This window comes from Monodelphis domestica, chromosome 3 (genome assembly GCF_027887165.1).
Source record: "Monodelphis domestica isolate mMonDom1 chromosome 3, mMonDom1.pri, whole genome shotgun sequence".
In the NCBI taxonomy this organism is placed as follows: Eukaryota; Metazoa; Chordata; class Mammalia; order Didelphimorphia; family Didelphidae; genus Monodelphis; species Monodelphis domestica.
Window position 1 is genome coordinate 275,552,055 of NC_077229.1, and position 14,893 is coordinate 275,566,947.

The 14,893-nt window shown below is 35.2% G+C and overlaps 1 protein-coding gene and 1 long non-coding RNA gene across 3 annotated transcripts in view; one reads left to right on the forward strand and one right to left on the reverse strand.

Moving 5' to 3' along the window:
- Nucleotides 1–14,893, forward strand: part of LAMA3 (laminin subunit alpha 3) — a 360,924-nt gene that overhangs the window by 276,416 nt on the left and 69,615 nt on the right. Inside the window, exons 41-43 of one of the 2 annotated variants that reach the window (XM_007487607.3) lie at nt 1,458–1,688; nt 7,559–7,672; nt 12,939–13,048. In XM_007487607.3, coding sequence (XP_007487669.1) covers nt 1,458–1,688; nt 7,559–7,672; nt 12,939–13,048 — 455 coding nt within the window. Of the gene's footprint in view, nt 1–1,457; nt 1,689–1,736; nt 3,264–7,558; nt 7,673–12,938; nt 13,049–14,893 lie in introns of those variants that run through there. The other variant, XM_007487609.2, reaches the window with a different exon arrangement.
- LOC103106794 (uncharacterized) overlaps nt 1–14,893 on the reverse strand; it is a 130,099-nt gene that overhangs the window by 27,404 nt on the left and 87,802 nt on the right. The window contains exon 3 of the long non-coding RNA XR_001628852.2: nt 10,029–10,172. This is a non-coding gene — a long non-coding RNA (uncharacterized LOC103106794). The remainder of the gene's footprint in view (nt 1–10,028; nt 10,173–14,893) is intronic.

The following is a 14,893-nucleotide window of genomic DNA, read 5'->3' on the forward strand; positions in this document are numbered from 1 at the left end:
TCACAGACCCCATGAGTTGGATCTTGGAGTCTCTAAGGATTTCCTGTATCACATTTTAAGAACTACTGGTCTTGACAAAGGACCTCTACCAAAATTTTTTTCCAAAACTTTATCTCAGTTATATGAAATTGTTAAGGAGAACAGTACTGTTTCAGCATAAAATGTGTTCATTTTTTCAATATAATTTGCATGTCCTTGCATAAATTAAATATTTTGTTATTAGCTCACTTAAAAGTTTAAAAAGAATTTGCTGTGGTGTTACTGAAATCTGTCATTTCTTAATTTGCCTTCATTTCTGTTCTGTTTTACCTACCTATCATCATTAATTCATATCTCCTATGCTGAAAGTATTTGACAGTGAGGGAACAAAAAAAAAAGCAAAAGAATGGATGGATGGAAGTAAGGGAAGAAGGCAAGGTCTGACAGAATCCTTTGTTAAACTATCAGACCATAATTTGAAAAAACAAATTCAAGTTTTTTCACCTCTTGGGCATGAGCTCTACCAATAACTTTAGATTCTTCTTTTGTACTCAAAAACAATAAAAATGCAATTTTATATCCTCTAAGTACTTTGTACTTCTGAAGAATAAATGTTAAAATGACAATAATGATCAGAATTTTATGATGAAGTCAGTTTTCCTATGTTTCTCTTTATCAGTAAACTAACAATCATAACACTTATCTAGTTGAGCAATTTCTTATTTGGAATTTTTTTAATGTTCTCAATAAGCAGGAATTTAAATTTAAATTATGTGTTATATTGAAAAAACATTTTTCTATTCTTTTCCTTATTCTGTTGATTCTTGGAAAAGCCAAGCATGGCAATTGTATCAGATAACACAAGAATTCTAACATTATTAAAAATATTTTAATTTCTCCTATCAGGTATTATCATTTTACTTTGAAATAAAATCTTTCTTCCTACTATCTCTGTTATGTGTGAGTTGACACAATTTGGCTATTCTAGATAATCTAAATTCTAGTCCTTCAGACAGTAGAGTATAGTAAAGAGACTATGAGAATCAGAAACCTAGGTTCAGTTTCTAGTTCAGACATTTAAATACCACTATGACCGCAAACAAATCTCTTATCCACTTTGGGTTTCTGTTTCTTCATTTTAAAAATAGGAATAATAATCCTTTCCTAACTCTTACACAGGACTGTTATGAGTAAAGCACCTTGGAAAGTTTCAGATGTGGCATGAATGGGATGTGTTATTATTCACTTTGCTTCTTTTTTATCCCCTCCTCTTAAGTTTTTTTTTTCCTTTCTGGGAAGAACAAGCTATACGGAGCAAATAATTTCTGAATGCAAATAACTCCACATGGTTTTTGTTAGTTCACTTTTCATCCATTTCAGTATAGTTTTCATTCTTGCACTGGATGTCTGCCTCCTTAGAATTGATTTGTTGCTGGCTTATCTCAGTAATAATGTTTACTTTTTGTTTTCATGTTTAGGGAAACTTCAGGCATGTCAGCAGCAATAACCAGGTATCTAGAGAAGAACTGATGATGGTCCTGTCTAGACTGGATGGCTTACACATCAGAGGCCTTTATTTTACCGAGACACAGCGGTTAACCCTAGGTGAGGTGGGGCTGGAAGAAGTCACCAATACAGGAAGTGGAAGCATCGCTTACAATGTAGAGATATGTTCCTGCCCCCCTGACTATGCTGGTGACTCATGCCAGGTAGGAAATTTCATATATGCTATATCATATTTGATACATTTCAATTGTGGCAGGTTATGGCTCCATTGCCATTTTCCCATACTTGTCCAAATGGTGTTTTCCTCTTTAGCAGATACAGACAACTTCTCATTTGCATCTTTCACTTTACCTTGAATACAGATAGGAAAAGTTAAGACAAAAAAAATAGCAACAGTAACCCAGACTGCTGTGGACATCTCCAAATGCAAAAGGTAGCCAGAATTGCTGAATGTAGGGTCCTAGGAAAAGGGGAAGTTACTCCACAGGGTGGAAAGAGACCTTCCTTTTTTATCCCAAATATCAGTCCAGCCTGTGAGGAAGACATTGCTAGGTAAAGGTCAACAGCTTACCTGGTCCTGTCATGTTTTGTCCAAATCAGGGCCAAAATAAAATAGAGTTAATTGTATGGGCCATGTCATCAGGTCTGAGAAAAGGAATTTGTTGAGGGAAACGAATACGCAGGCTCTGAGAATTAGGACTCTGATTCTCCACCCCTTGGTAGACTCTTGTTTGAGTTTTAAAAATGGCTTTGACTTGTAGGTGATTGAGAGTAACCATAAAGGAAAGAATTTACTACCTCTGATTAAGTCCTTTCCTTAAAATGATAAAAAAAAAATACAAGGCTAGGAATCCTTTAAAAGATTACCAACAGTCAAGTGTGCCAAAAATTCATGACCTCATATTACTGTTTGTATTTTATTTTATTTTGTTCCACATCCCTTTACTATTTGTATTTAAACAGAATTTCAGGGATGGGGAGAAAATCTTCAAAAATGTTCATTTTCATTTTTGAAATTATAATGAGGAAACTCCGGCTCACTAGGTTTTTCAGAATGCAGATGGATTAATGATCCATAGATCCCTTTTCTCAACTTTCTCCTCCCTAGGAGAAGTTTTCCTCCTACAGTATTTAGGGTGAAAACAGCCTCTTCTCTCTTCTCTTCCTTTTTTCTTCCAGTCACTTTTCCACCATGATAAAAAAAAATATAGCCCAAAGGAGGCTGTAGAACCACTGCCCTACCTCCTTTCAGTTTCTTGCATATTCCTGCAGCATTACTCAGCCTGTGATTTAGAGCTGCTCTCATTGTCTAGTTCTGTCTGACTTGGGTGAGGTGGGTAGAAGGTGATGCTGGCCACACCTCACAGGAATTACAGAGCGGTGTATGTACGTACCTTGGGTCCTGTTATGTGCTCCCTTGCACAGTCTGACTCACGGAGGAAGTTTAAAGGTGGGGCAAGCTGCAGCCCAGCCTGCAGGCAGCCTCCCTTACTTGAGTCAGATCTTGGGGCAGGTATAAGAGGAAAAAGACACACTGAGTGCCTAGACAGTCAGGCTCTCCCAGGAACAGAATGGAGGCACCAAGCAGGTGGCCAGCCCCAAACACAGGATGGCTGTTAATCCTCGGGGCAGTCCTGGGCCATTGTTTGGGTTACAACACACAGCAAAGAGTGGCATTTCCTCAGTTCCATGGTCAAAGCCTTCAGCACCCAAATAATATGGATTTACGTGGCCAAGCTCATCAGCGACCAACTAAGGTGGACTTTAGACCAAATCAGGTAATGCTATCTTTTTTATGGGTTGGGGTGGGAACGTGTGAAATAATCAAATATCTATGTAATGTTGTTCAAATAAATGGGGATGATGAAATTGGGGTGGGGATAATACAAGAAGTTTATTTATCTTCTTCAGTTTTTTTCCACTGTATACATAGCAAATTATTTCCTTGAGCGGTTAACTACCAAATCTGTAAGCATCTGTCCACTTTGAAATTTTGAGGTGCTCCATCAATCAAAATCCTAAGCACACTGTTAAATTGATAATCTACTGAGGGTAGCCCAGACCACCAGGACAGAAGAATACAGTCAAGTGTGTGGCTTAAAATTTTGACTGTAAGAAAAACGATTTCTCAAGGGTTTTAAAATAGGAGGGCAAGGCAAGACAATTAGTTGTGATCAGAAAAAAATGTGTTCAGCGCTAAACAAATATGTTATCATTTGTCAAGCCTTAAGAATTTCTAAGTTCAAAAGTATCCAGTTTTCTGCTTTTATATGTATGTCATTTCCCATTAACCATCTGGATATCTTAAATCCACAGAGAGGGAAATATATGCCCGACAGCTGTTTAAAATGGTCATGCAAAGCCAGTGCTGACATGCTGTTATTTAATCCTAGACACCGTAACCTAAATCCAAAATTCATTTATACCAGTTTGTTAGAGAAGTTAGTGTTCAAACAAAAATAAATGGATTTTTAACATGTGTTTATTGAAAGAACATCTTAGGACACATTTAATTCTACATTCAAACTAAGAACTTGGTTGATAAAATCTACATAAACTAAATTTTATGTAAAAGTTCTTGTGACTTGTTTCTGGATAAATTTATACATATATACCTACATTTTTTACACACATATGTATATACATAGTCTATATGTTTATATGTCTATATGTATAAAATAAGGTACCAAAACATAAATTTTTAACTATAAAAATACTATTATTGCTGTCTTACTTCTCAAGAAAAAGTCACATAATTTTATATAAAATTCAGCTACTTATTCAGGTCACATCAATTAGAGATATGTGTATATGTATATCTATATGTAGTAACTATATAGTCTATGTTAGACACACACACACACACACACAGTCCCAAAGTCTTAGCATAATTTAAAGCTTAAATCTTAACCACATTAAAACTTTTGGACCATCCTGTATATTCACACAGAGAAAACTACAAACCTTGTTGAAAATATTATCTTTTAAAATCAAAATCAAATTGACATATTTATGAATATGTGGGTGTTTATCTGTCTGTATCTATGTAAAATAAAGACTTTATTTTCTTGTTCAACCCCCAACAAAAAATGTTTAAAATTCTGGTTTTCTTCAGAATTTTTTTCAAAACTACCCAGAATTATTCATTCAACTACTTTGTTTGTTCTTTTTAAGTATGATTATTTTGCATATATATATATATTATTCTTTTTTTATGTGCGGACACAAAGTATCTTTGTGAGCTTAGCCACTTTTAAGCTTTTATAAGTAAAGATTTATGCTTAAGTAGATGATTTAATGTTTGATATCCCTATGGATCTATTTTCAGATATGTAGCATTCTTCTCATACTTAAATTCTCCCTCAGACAAGCCCATACTTATAACCTAATACACTTAAAAAAAAAAGTTTCTCATTGTCCAAACTTGGTTACTAATAGCTTTGGGGAAATTTATGTTGGAAGACATGATCCAGTTATCAGAATATGATTTATATTAGGTGGTAACCATGGTGGAAATTCTTTCAATATATGATAATTAGTGAGCACACACACACACACCTCTCTAGGTAGCAAAAGTGGTTTATTCCATTAGGCTCATTAAAACTATTAAAAACTTCCAGGTGTTTTCCTTTGACTCTAGCTTCAAGAAATGGAAAACTTTTGTGTTTAGGTTTCAATAAGAGAAAATTATTTTTTATCTTAATATGTCCCTTTATTTAACACTATTATACAGTTAATATGAGATGATGAATTGCATAATAGATAAAGATCTGATCTCAGTCAGAACCAGGATGACCCAAGCTCATCTCCAACACCTCCTGTCTGTGTCACTGTGGGAAAGTCATTGAAGCTCTCTATACTTGTCTACAATTCTCTAAGATGGTAACCTGCATTGGTAGAAGGATTTCCTAACCAAGAATTCCTCCTATTGATTAAATCAAAGATCTAGTTCCATAAAAGAAGAAATGTAGACGCAGACATACACCTATATGTATATGCATATATACACATACATATAATACACATAGACACATATACATATGTAATGTAAAACCAACCACATGGTAATCAGTGAAGGAAGGATGTATGATATTTGGCAATATTTGTATTCCATCTAGACAGGGACTTTAGCTCCCCAAATAAGTGAAACCTCAGTCCTAAACATTGACAAATTAAAAAAAAAAAAAACTAGACGAGATGTACAATATTTTTTGGGTAGATGGCAAAATATTATTATTGTTTTGACAAGAATCTGGGTTTTCAGTCAAATAACCACAATAAAACTTCCATTCTTTTCACCATTATTAAAAAAAAATCACAGTCAACAAGCATAATCAGCCCTATCAAGAAAACAGAAATTGGGGGCAGCTGGGTAGCTCAGTGGATTGAGAACCAGTCCTAGAGATGGGAGGTCCTAGGTTCAAATCTGGCTTCAGCCACTTCCTAGCTGTGTGACCCTGGGCAAGTCACTTGACCCCCATTGCCTAGCCCTTACCACTCTTCTGCCTTGGAGCCAATGCACAGTATTGACTCCAAGACAGAAAGTAAGGGTTTGAAAAAAAAAGAAAACAGAAATCACTTAGCACAGTTATCTCAGAATTATATATGTATATATAATATAATTAAATAAAAAGATGAAACAAAACACAAGGAAAGGGTTTGTTTAAACTGGTTTCTTTAGAAGCATATTTGAATCCAATAGGAACCAAAGATTTGGTCAGAATGACTCTTTTTTTTTTTTTAAACGAACTCTTACTTTCTGCCCAAGTAACAATTTTAAAAGAATGGTAAGGGCTAAACAATTAGAGTTAAGTGACTTGTCTAGGGTCACAAAACCAAGAAGCTTGAGATCAGATTTCAACCCAGCTAATCCCTCCTTCAGGGCTGGCACTCAGTCCACTGTGCCATCTAGCTGCTCCTTGACTAATCTGGCACAACATTCAGATCATTCTGGGCAAAAGAGGAAGTGAAGCGAAAGCTTAATGTTCTTGCTCCTTCACAGCTCATTCCTGGCTGGGCTCCTGCTTACCTTCAATTCCCTCCAAACTTTTTAGTTTCCTTTAAAGTAGCAAATCATCAGGGAAGATGAATTATTTGTACTTTCCTGTTATCTCAGCAGTCTTTAATTCAATTGAAAAAGCACTTATTGAGTGCTTACTCTGTGCAAGGGCATGATGCTGAGGCTGGAGAAGCCTATAATACCTGAGTAAGACAGTTATGTCCTCAGGAAGCTTATGGTCTAATAGATAAGGCAAATACATAAATAATAAGTCAGATACACTCCATTAGGATAGTACAAGTTGCCATAAAAGAGGTCTAAGTGTTGTTTTCTGCTAGCACATTCCATGTCTTAGATCAATGATAGGTTCCATCAATTAAGCCTACTTTCTTTTGTTCTTGATTGGGACAAAATATGACACACTTGCTTTTTTTAGGAATGGCTCTGTCACATTGAACTGTGTGTGTGTGTGTGTGTGCGCGCGCGTGCACATGTGCACCTGCAAAACTACTCCAGCCTCAGCATCATGCCCTTGCACAGCGTGAAGCTGATGACTTTGTACAACTCTGCCTCAATTAGAGCCAGTTAATGTAAGAGTCAAAAGACATCACTCTTAGGTTACTTTGGTCTTCTTTGAATATGGAAGGCAATGGCCAGAACCTGTCCAGCCTAGCTTAGCCCTCCTGAAAAGTGTCTGTAAAGATCATTTTTTTAGTCTAAAGTTAGCTTCCCAGTAACTTCTCATCCCCCTTTAATATTATTACTCTAGAATTCACTTCTTTCTACCCCTTCAATTCACCAAAAATCATATTTCCACAGAACCAATTAATTTTTTCTGGGATATGCTTGGCAAAGGAAAGGTTCAGAGGAGTTGGGAATCACATGCAATGGAAACAAGAAATTTTAAAAGTAGAATTCCAAGTGGAATTTTCCAGTTTTCAAGATAAAATATGTACAGAAAAGTAGTTTTTAAAAAACCTATTGCTTTTTCAGGGCTTCACTTGCCTTGAGCAATAACTGTAGGAAAATAGTGACTTTCTAAAAACTATTTTCCTTGTTTTGCTTGAAAAATAGGGGTGCAGCCCTGGATATTATCGGGACAACAAGGGTTTCTACACAGGACGATGTGTTCCCTGCAATTGTAATGGACATTCAAATCGGTGCCAGGATGGCTCAGGAACCTGTATTGTAAGTAAATAGTGAAATGGTGTTCTGTAATTTAATAGTTTCTCCTAGTACATATAGAACAAAGTACTACCTTTCTCCAAGTTCAAAACAGAGGTTGCTTATGTATAGAGACAGGAAGACATTAATATGATGGGAAACATGCTGAATTTGGCTGTATATAATAACATATTATATATTATATTTTTATTATTATTCTATTATATTCTATTTATTTTCAACTATATAATAAATATGTTATATTTGTTGTATTATATATTATAATGAATAATAAAGTCTTATATAATACAGCCCATGAATTTTCCATTCATATTAGCAAAGCAAAGTCTCCCACCCTCATCCTTTGGGGAGTATTTTTATCTTGTATCCTCTCTTCCACTCCTGAGTCCTCTTTTTTAACCTACGCTGTGGTTCATTTTATTGTGATTCACATTTTGTTTTGTTTTGTTTGGGGTTTTGAGGGGGTTGGAGAAATATGATATTCCCAGGCTTTGTCCACCACCACCCTTCTTTTAGGGTCAGGTGGAAGAAAGTTCTAATAGCCATCCTCACTAAATGACTTAGCTTGTTTTTAGCTGGAAGTCTCCTCACCTGAATCTGAGGGCAGCCACTTTTAAATTTTGTTTCCTTCTTTTTCTTCTCTGAGCTTTCTACTGGGTTGACAAACATGTGAGGCTCTTCTGAACGGTATATCAGGGGCAAGGACAAGATGAACAGCTTCTAGAATGCAGGCTCCCAATTAATTTTCACTCCTTGTAAAATGCATTATTTTAGCCCTAATGGTTTTGTGTTGGGTAATGCACATAGACTGCTTTAAGTATTTTGAGTTCCCAAGTTTGAATATGTTGAACCAATTCAGCATGTCCTAGGGAGTGTTTTCTTTGCAAGATGGAACAGGCTAGCACAGGAAATTACTGTGAAGAGACTGATAGAATGCCATTTTGTCGTTTTGAAAATTATAAGTTAAAAAGTCTTAAGTTTATGGAAAATATAATTTTGCCTCTATTAGGAGTATCGATTAAATTATTAATAGCAATAACAATAGGTTGCATTTCTTTGCATTTTAAGGTTTGCAAAGCACTGCCCTCACAGCACACTGAGATTGTTAGTATAATCATTGTTATTCCATTTCACAGGTGAGAAAACTATAGTATGGCAAGGTGACTTGCCAAAGGTCCCATTCTAATCAGGTCTCTAGACCCTAAATACAATACTCTTTTCTTTAGACAATACTACATTTTACACATGACAAGTAATATTTTCATTAAAGTTTTTTATTTTATTACTATTCTTTCTGCCATATGACTTACTGAAAAGTACATAAGGCACTGAAGAGAGTTTTTCTTTATATCCCTTCAAATCAGCAAAAGAATGTATAGCTTAGAAATCAATCCATATATGTTTGTTTTGGTCAAGCAAGAAGATTTAATGTATCCTTAAAAAAAAAAAAACAACCCTTTCCTTCCAACTTACAGTCAATGCTGTGTATTGGCGCCAAGGCAAAAGAGTGGTAAGGGCTGGGAAATGGGGGTTAAGTGACTTGCCCTGGTTCACACAAGTAGGAAATGTCTGAGACCAGATTTGAACCCAGAACTTCCAATTTCTAGGCCTGGCTCTCAATCCACTGAGCTACCTAGATACTCCCTTCCTTTTTTTTTTAATTTAAAAATATTTTATTGGTAATTTTTGTTTTTGTATCACTTAAATTTCCCACTGTATCCCTCCTCCTTCCTTGCCCCAGAGATCCATCCCTTATAATCATCCATAAAAGGGAGGGAAAAATTCAACAAAACTAACCCAATATCTAAAAAGTCTGACTTTAAGTGCAGTATTTAATATGCATTGTCCTCCATTTCTGTAAAAAAAAAAAAAGATGCTTTCTCATGGGGCCAAGCTTGGCCATTATCAGTTCAAAATATTTCTATTGTCTTGTTCATATTGTCCTTTTTATACACTGTTTTGTCATTCAGTTGTTTCAGTTCTATGACTCCCTTTGGGGTTTTCTTGACAGATATACTAGAGTGGTTTGCCATTTTCTTCTCTGGCTCATTTTACAGATGAGGAAACTGAGACCAGGGTTAAGTGACAAAGTGTATAAAGCTGGATTTGAATTCAGAAAGATGAATCTTCCTGACTCCAGGCCAGGCATTCTATCCACTGCACCACCTAGCTGCCTTTATATTATTGTAGTCATTGTTTATATTTTTTTTCCTTTTTCTGTTAACTCTGCATCAGTTCATAATCTTCTAAATGCTTCTTGGTGTTCATCATAATCATTATTCCTTATAGCAGAGACATTTTCCATTACAAGGAATACAGATATTTTTAAAAAGGAAAGCATATAATCTATCATACACACCTATAGCTTTTGTGCCTAATTGGCCTTCCCACTTACACTTGGCAAGACTATCCATTGAGGGCTGCCACTGGGACCACTTTCATCCAGCATTGATATTATTTTCAGTTGTCACCCACTGTCGCTGTGGATTGAGGCAACCCTAATCTGTCAAAGAATAAAGAGAAAGCAATCAGGCTGTTTCTGAATATTTGATGAACTTTCTGGGTGATTGCTATGTAAATGAGCTGACACTTTCCAAGTTCCTTTGTTCTGTTCTAAACTCAAAGGCGCTTCTTCACACATGTCTAAAAACTGCTTGAGAAAGAAATTTTTTTTTAAAAGGAACTTTGAGTCCCAAACAGCAGACTAGCTACTGCTCAGTGCAGAAATAACTTTTTTTTTTCCTTTTAAAGGGAAATAATAGCCAGGGTTATTTTATTCTGAAGTCCCATTCCAGGATAACAAGAGCTATTCACTACCTCTTCCCCAGTCTTTCTACTTTTTGTTTCTCTCTTCCCCTTCCTCCTTCACTATTGCTTTCTCCCTCACTCCCACTTTTTTCCTCTTGTTTCTCAGTAGTCTCTTATATTTTATTCACCAAATATTAAATATCTGATATGAGTAAAAATTGTGATACTATATCTGGACATGTACTCTTCAAATGAGAGGTAGCTTGGAATATTGGACTTTTGAAAAGACCCTGTATATAGTATTGGAGAAAACTAGGTGGAAATTGTATGACATGGGGTGAATCATTCATCCTATCTGCCCTTCCATTTTCCCATCTTAAGAAAGAAAAATTGAAGAAGAATGATCCCTAAGGCCTCCTCTAGCTCTAAATTCTGTGATCCTTCAAGAAAGAAGATCCAAGGATACTCAAAGAAATAAATCCATCAATAGGGGACTTTTCAGGTCTTGTTTTTCAAAATCTCAAGTAGTTCACTGACAGTTTATAAGACCAATCCCATCTTGTCATCCCATATTGTCATAATCCCATATTGTCTTAATACCTTGATTTTAAATTAATTTTCATTTGGAATAATAGAAAAGGATGTCTATAAATACTCTGCTTATTTTTTCCTCTTTAATGACCAATTAATAAGTGGTATTTAATTCATGTAAATTATCAAACAAGTAAGGTTCGAGATTGAAGAAGAAATCTTATTGAGAGTCCCATCACAGCCAGGATCCTGCCTTTAGATATCATCTATTGCTTTGCCCAGTCTAGTTTCAGATGTTATTCAGAAATTCCTATCTATATTTGGGAAATATTCCTACTCAAGTATTACCTCTTTAGGTAATACTGTTGAGACTATTATAGGTTGTTCTTAAATACGGAATTATTTCATCTAATTGGTCACAAAATGATTAATTAAGATATATGCATTTCTGTATAATATTATCTGCAAAATGGAATTTTCCAAGTCCTTTATGTACATTTTAACAGTTTTTCCTGGAGGAAATATCCAGCATGTCTGAGGGAATAACTTTAAAAGGAAATACAAGAATTAAGTTGAGTTTAAAAATGTTAAAATAGCCAAAGGGTATCAAACTCTGTCCAAATGCCCAGCCTCTGTTCTTTGTGGTTTTCTTTGTCACACAGGTGAACCATCTGAGCATTTTAATTGCTCTAAGGCAACATGGGCACTTAGGATTATACATCATAGAACTGGAAGAGACCATAGAGATAGTCTAGGTCAGCCTTCTCATTTTTCATATAAGAATACTGAGGACCAGACAAGTCAAGTCCCCAAGATCATACAAGTAGTACACTGTGGAAATCAAATTCAAATCCTGGTCTTCTGAATCTAAATTCAGTATTCTTTCCATTGCTTCATACTGCCTTACATTTTATTAGCCAATTAAAAAATGAAATAATTGAATTTATGTAGTATTTGAATAAGAAGATACTGTTCAAAAGATTACTATGAAATTTTGTGCTTCTTTGGAAAAATGTAATGTAAGAGTTGTTTTTCAAATAGCGACATTCCATTCAATTTCCCACTTGTTCTAACAAGTTCCATGTTTTAACATACAAATTTTAAAAGGTACACTTAAATACTTCAGTCTTTACTAGGATTTAGAAGAAAAATAAAAATGCAAAAAAGGGATTATATATTAACCAACAATACAAAGTTTTACATAAAAATTTATCACACAAAAACTGATATATATCTATACATATGCACATTTGTGTGATACATATACAATATACATATTGTGTGTGTATGTATATATATATATGCATATATATATATATATATATATATATATATATATATATAAACTATTCCTCTAGTCCCAATGTGATTAAGACAGAGTCATTTAATGAAAAACAACAATTAATATAGTTCAATCTGGTTTCAGGCTCATGTTAACTGTAGTTTACTGAAATAACTTTAAAGGGAGGAGTTCTTATGCTTTTGGGGGGTTATGGATGGGCCCCTTTGGAAATCTGGTGAAACCTATGAACCCCTTTTCAGGTGAATATTTTTAAATGAATAAAATAAATAGAATTATAAAGGAAATTAATTATATTTAAGTATAATTATCATTCTATATGTGTGTATATATTTTTATATAAATAAGTTTATGGACACCAATTTAAGAATCCCTGTTATAGAGCTAGAATGAATTAAGTATAATTATTTAAATAATCATAGGATCACAGATCTAGAGCTAAAATGAACCTTTGAGGTTATGTAGTCCAATATCTTTGTTTTGCACATCAGGAAAATGAGGCCTCAGGAGATTTGGAGACCTACTTAAGGCCACGCCGTTGGCTTCAAAGAGAGGATTGAGCCCAGGTCCTCTTTGCTCTTCCATAACACTAGCTAACTAAGTGAAGATACTTTGAATGATGACAATAGTTTCATAGGAAACAAACATAACAGGCTGCCTATTAATTGTGTTGTTTGTTCTCTTCTCCAGAATTGTCAACATAACACTGCTGGTACAAACTGTGAACGATGTAAGGAAGGTTACTATGGAGATGCCCTCCATGGTTCCTGTCGGGTCTGCCCATGCCCTCATACCAACAGGTACTGTATAATCTAGAACAGAAAGCAACCTGAGTTCTCTTTTTGTTCCACTCTTGCTAGTTTTTAGTTGCCTTTTCCTTTTTTTATATATGTTTAGTGAAGCATATAGAAAAGTTCAGGCAGGGGAAATGAAAATAAAAACTAATTGGTTGAGACAGAAAATAATTTAATAATCAGTAAAATGTGTCAGCTCAACAAAAATAGCACAAACTATTTTAAACTATCTCTTGTACCAGGAAAGGTAGCTTAACTTTAAATTACTACCAGTAATGTCTCCCAAGTGGATTCATAATTGAAATTTGTATTCTTCTTCTAAATTAATGCATTTGATACAAACTCCATAAGTTTGTATGCATATGTAAAGGAATGTGAAGAGAAGCTAAAGAGCAGTATGCAGCAAGATTTAAATATATGTATTTAGAGAAGCGTTCATCTCTCCTTTTCATGTCCCCCCCATTGAAAAATGGAAGGAAAGAAGGAAGGAAGGAAGGAAGGAAGGAAGGAAGGAAGGAAGGAAGGAAGGAAGGAAGGAAGGAAGGAAGGAAGGAAGGAAGGAAGGAAAACTCTTTGCAAATGAGAAGACAGTATGGCTTAGGAGGGAGTCTAGAGATTTATTTCTTTATGATGGTCCAACTTGGGCTTGACATCAAATATACATATTGTTATTCAGTAGTTTCAGTTTTGTCTATATCCAACTTTTTGTGATCCCATTTGGGCTTTTCTTGCAAAGATATTTGGAGTGGTTTACCACTTATTTCTCCAGCTTATTTTACAGATGAAGATATTGAGACTAATAGGGTTAAGCAACTTGCCCAGAGTCACACAGTTAATACACATCTAAAATTGAATTTGAACTCAGGAAAATGAATCTTCCTGACTCCAGGAATGGCATTCCATCTACTGTGCCACCTTGCTGCCCTGAATATGCAAAATAAAGTCCCATTTTGGTCATGTCCATTTGGTTCATCTTTAGTCCTCTGGACGTGCAATTTATCATGGCAGCAAGATTTCCAATAGTGAGTGTTTCAGTGCACCATGTCAGACCAAGCCAGCCTCACTTCAAAACAGATTAAATTCTGTATAGTTCTAGCACTCATCTGAATCCCCCCTATACAAATTTTACTTAATTCTATCCAGCAGTATTAGGTATTCTGATGAGCTCCATCAATCTTATTAGAGACATAACTCTGTATTGATCAATGAAGCCAAGAGAGACTTCCTGAAATGGCCAGTGCTTTAACCAGAGAAATGATAAATTGTCTTATTTGAGTGTTTGGGCTTTAGGGAGCTTTGTATTTCATAGGCAGATACAGCAATTTCATGTGGTTAGGGCTTTTTTTTTATGCTGTCTTTTATTTCTAGAAAAATTTCCTTCCTAAATAAATCACCATCTAGAGTTAAAATTGCTCCATTGAGGATGAAATCATCCAGATGTTAGAGTGGACAATTTGACTCAGGAAGCGAGTTTGAAGGTTTCTTTGCGATGTTCCAACTTTAGGCCTGGCACCATCCTGAGATTCTTTGCAGGGTGGGGGCAAATGTGTTCAATACAGAAGAACTTGAACAAACAAGAGGAACTATTTTGTTTCTAAAGCCAGAATTCTCAGTGCCTTTTCTGCCTAGACTTGTTTTATTCCTCCATTATTATTCCTGGAAGAAAATTTGTAATCACTCTCTCGCAGAATGAACTACTTTGTCCTATCTCAAGGGAAGGAATGTATTTCAAGAGGCCAAATGTGGGTGTAGAGAAAGTCTCAAAGCATTCACCCAGGCTTTGCCCAGTGATAGCTGAAATGAATCATTTGTAATCAGAACTAAAAGGGATGCCAAAATGTAATTTACACA